The sequence below is a fragment of the Aplysia californica genome, unplaced genomic scaffold (genome assembly GCF_000002075.1).
Source record: "Aplysia californica isolate F4 #8 unplaced genomic scaffold, AplCal3.0 scaffold00259, whole genome shotgun sequence".
Lineage (NCBI taxonomy): Eukaryota > Metazoa > Mollusca > Gastropoda > Aplysiida > Aplysiidae > Aplysia > Aplysia californica.
The window spans coordinates 60099-63824 of record NW_004797529.1 but is presented as its reverse complement, the minus strand read 5'-3'; the positions used below and the strand labels follow the sequence as shown (position 1 = coordinate 63824).

General features: G+C 35.9%; 1 protein-coding gene across 2 annotated transcripts in view; it reads right to left on the bottom strand.

The window, feature by feature from the left end:
• Positions 1-94: 94 nt before the first annotated feature.
• The window catches only part of LOC101861592, a 6884-nt gene continuing 3252 nt past the window's right edge, over positions 95-3726 (bottom strand). For both annotated transcript variants that reach the window (XM_035970363.1, XM_013083867.2), the window contains exons 2-3: positions 3079-3213; positions 95-2561 (exon numbers count right to left, since the gene is read on the bottom strand). In XM_035970363.1, coding sequence (XP_035826256.1) covers positions 1440-2465 — 1026 coding nt within the window. In that variant the 5' untranslated portion in view covers positions 2466-2561; positions 3079-3213 and the 3' untranslated portion in view covers positions 95-1439. The remainder of the gene's footprint in view (positions 2562-3078; positions 3214-3726) is intronic.

Genomic DNA, 3726 nt, shown 5'->3' with positions numbered 1-3726 from the left:
CTCGATATGAGTAGGGGTTTTCATCAAAAATCTTGATGTTATTATAAGTACATTACATGCACATGGTTGGAAAGAATTCAACAAGACAAAGAAATTAAAAAAAAAAATATTCAGATATCTTTATATTGGTTCCAAAGTTATGGTTGATTGAATGTTGCAAAATTCAACAAAAACAATGAACATTGTTCATTATTAATACTAATCAAGGAATGGCACCGAAATGTTCCATTTATGAAGAAAAAAATGTAATTTTCACGCATGGACTGCTTAATACTAAATAAAACCCTTTAAAACCATACATTTCCGGATTCGTGAGAACAAGGAGCTTCATAATAGATTATTTTCCAGCTGTTACATAATCTTACATAACAGAAAAATCCAATATGGCCGACAAAATGGCGTGTGCCACAAGCAATACGTTTGGGAAAATTTCATTTTGAAAGGGTTCTGTAACAGATAGCTATAGAAAAGTATATATTTTCTTAATCAGCAAGAAAAGCTGCATTTAATGGCATCAAAACAAAGCAAAAAATGTGCATTTACAAAAAAATATTGGAACATAATACATGGAGGAAAGTGCCAATAAATTGTGTCAGATTTGACGCAGGCGAAAACAATATAATAATAAATTACATTTATTAAGCGTTCAACCGTGATTAAAACACACAGTCTCTGAGCACTTTACAATACAGTACAATGTACAACAGTATCATATTATAATATATTGTCCAATGTTCTCTTGATCAGGGACACTCCTCGCCCCCAAAAAAGGCAAAGACAATGAATATTTAAATAACAAATGAGTCTATAAATTTACTATAAGATTACCGTTTTTGAGTTCAGTGAACACTTTTATCTTTTTTAAAATGCTGTTGCCATCACTCTCGCTAAGGTCAAAAGCTGTGGATTCTCCTACAACTATATGACCAGAATTAGTAAAATTAGAAACCTTGTAGGTCTTCCACACAAAGACGTTACTTTCTTTCAATCGGTAGGATACAAGGCTTCCTATTATTTTTTTTTTACCATTTAAATATTCTGGCAATACATTTTCTGACTGATATTTTGAAATCCTTTTTTTGCGAGCATCTTCAAGTTCCTGATTTAGAAGAGACTTTTGTCTTTCGACAAGAATTTTCCGTACTTCCAAATTTTAATACCTAACATTTTCATCTTCTTCCTGCGTAGTATCTTTCACACTGTTGAAATTTATGATATTATTTAAATGCTCTTCCAAAACAGAAGATTTAAAAACTTTCCCCCCAGAAGATTCTTGAAACCAAAGCTTCTCACCACCTGCAGAGATCACCTGTTTATAACATATTTAATCTGAGACATCAAGGCTTCTTTTTTCATTTTCTCCGTTGACATTTCTGAAAGTATTTATGAAATCTGAGACTTCTCCCACAGCCCCCCAAACTTTTCTAAATTCCGAGTTGCTACTCTACTAGCTTTGATTGCACAAGTTTCTCTTCTTTATTTTTAACCTCTGCCTGTTTAGACTTAAGCTTTTTCTCCAACTGCATTTTTAGGTTGTCTTTCCAGGTCTTCATCGTTCGTCTTAAATTCGGTGCCAATTTTTGTGCACTTTTAAATAAACTTTCTTTCTCTGCAGGTGGGAGTGTATTGATCCATTTGCTTGGCTTATTACTCTGCCACATAACAATGGCTTCAATAGTTGACGGTAAGGCTGATGGTTTTATTCGAAGCAAATTGTCCAGCTTGGCCATATCTCGTTCACTAATCATGTTAGTGGCAGGTACATTCAGGGGGGGATTGGAAGAGACAGTTGTGGGGTTGAAAAAACTAGGAGGATTTTCACACACAGTTATAGGGTTGGAAAAACTAGGATTGTCACACACAGATGTAGGATTGGAAAAACTAGGAGGATTTTCACACACAATTGTAGGGTTGGAAAAACAAGGAGGATTTTCACTCACAGTTGTAGGGTTGGAAAAGCTAGGAGTAGTATAATTTGAAAGCACATGTTGGGGGGTAGCACTGCAAGTAGAAGCGTCCTGCATTTGCAGATGGTCCACTGCTTGCCGTTCAAGAATGACTAGCATACTAGCTGTAATGACCTCAAGGGCCAAACTAGTTAAAGAATTAAACTCACTGTCTTGAACATCGAAAAGTGAATTAAAAACTTCATCACTAATAGATCTACAGCCAGACAAAACTTCTTCGCCTTTTAAAGCCTCAGACCCATCTGTCACCCACAGTTTGAAAATTTCATGGATTTTTTGGATAGTGGATCTGGCTTGAAATAAAGAAATATCAGAATTCAATATGGCTTGTAATGGTTCAGTAACCAGCTTGCCAATTATGCCAAGAGCTCTGGTTACTGAAAGATACACATCCTCCTTAATGTCAAAGTAAACGCTTTCTAGGAGATGATTCCTATTTGGCCACTCTGAAAGAAAATCAGTAATATTCCATTCTGTGATAAAAGGTAGCTGCTGCATCTGTGAATAGGATGTTGAACCTGTGACCCAAAAATGTCTTGATCCGATTTTTTCTGCCCCTGCTCCGCAAGAAGGTGTCAAAGTAGCTGTTGACTCCTGCAGAAAAGAACCAAAATGTTTTTTGAGCTACAATGAAAGTGAGATAAAATACATAACAGTTCACTCATTTGCACATAATATAGAAAAGGAAACATGTAGGCCTACTTTCTTAAGTTGTCCATTTGCACAACAACCAGCAACTTAAGATCTACCTGGTATTCATTGTTTACTACCTTCAACATATTAGCAATAATATTACTCTTTGTCACTGCCATTAAATGGAAAAAAAATATTATAATACATTTGTGTGTGTATGTGAAAGAAAGAATAATACTAAAAATTTTAGTTTTAAAAATTGCCCCAAATACAGTATAACACACATAGTTCGAATTCGTCAGAACCGGCCTCTGTAGTTTGAGGGATCCGTACATCGAGAGATATCTTACAAAGATAAAAAAGGGGGAAAAAATGGGACGTAGGCACAGTTCAACGGATGCATGATTTCGAGTCTTCTGTGTTAGACCTGTCTGTGTTATACTGTACTATTAAAATAACAATTACAAGGACCTCTTACCTGACTGATCAGATCCCCGTTGAGTGAAAGCCTTGGCTGCAGTTGCGATCAGATTAGCTCCTTCACTGGCATCTTTTTTCTTGCAAGAGAATGGGTTGCCACCAGTCAAAATACACTCTTAAAAGGAAGCAGCACCTGTTGAAGGAAGTAACTTAAAATAAGCATACCGTACCCTACCAGTAATACATGTATGATACAGCGATTGCTTCGTGTGACATTCAGTTTTCATTTAAGCCAGTCATCAAAGTCAAAGTACTAGAGGCTGCAATCTTAATAAACGCATGTTTGGTTACGATTCTAGAATCTAGCCCTCATACCACAATAAATTTATTTAGGCTAGACTTAGACCCAGGCATGGCGGGCTATGGCCACTATGCATGCCTTTTGTAGAGTATTGTAGTATAAGATGAAATCTAAAGTATAGATATCTAGTACTACTAGAATATCTTGTTAGTTAGCCTCTCAACAGCCCAGATCTACAGAAGATCTAGAGCTAGAGATGGAGTCTGGATCAGCTGAGTGTGTACGGAATTATGTGGTTGCGTCAAGGCAAAGGCGAGATTGATAAACAATTTGGAGTTTGGCTATTCATTTACAATATAAAATAAAGATGAAATAGCTTTGACTCAGATCCATTATAATTTAAGT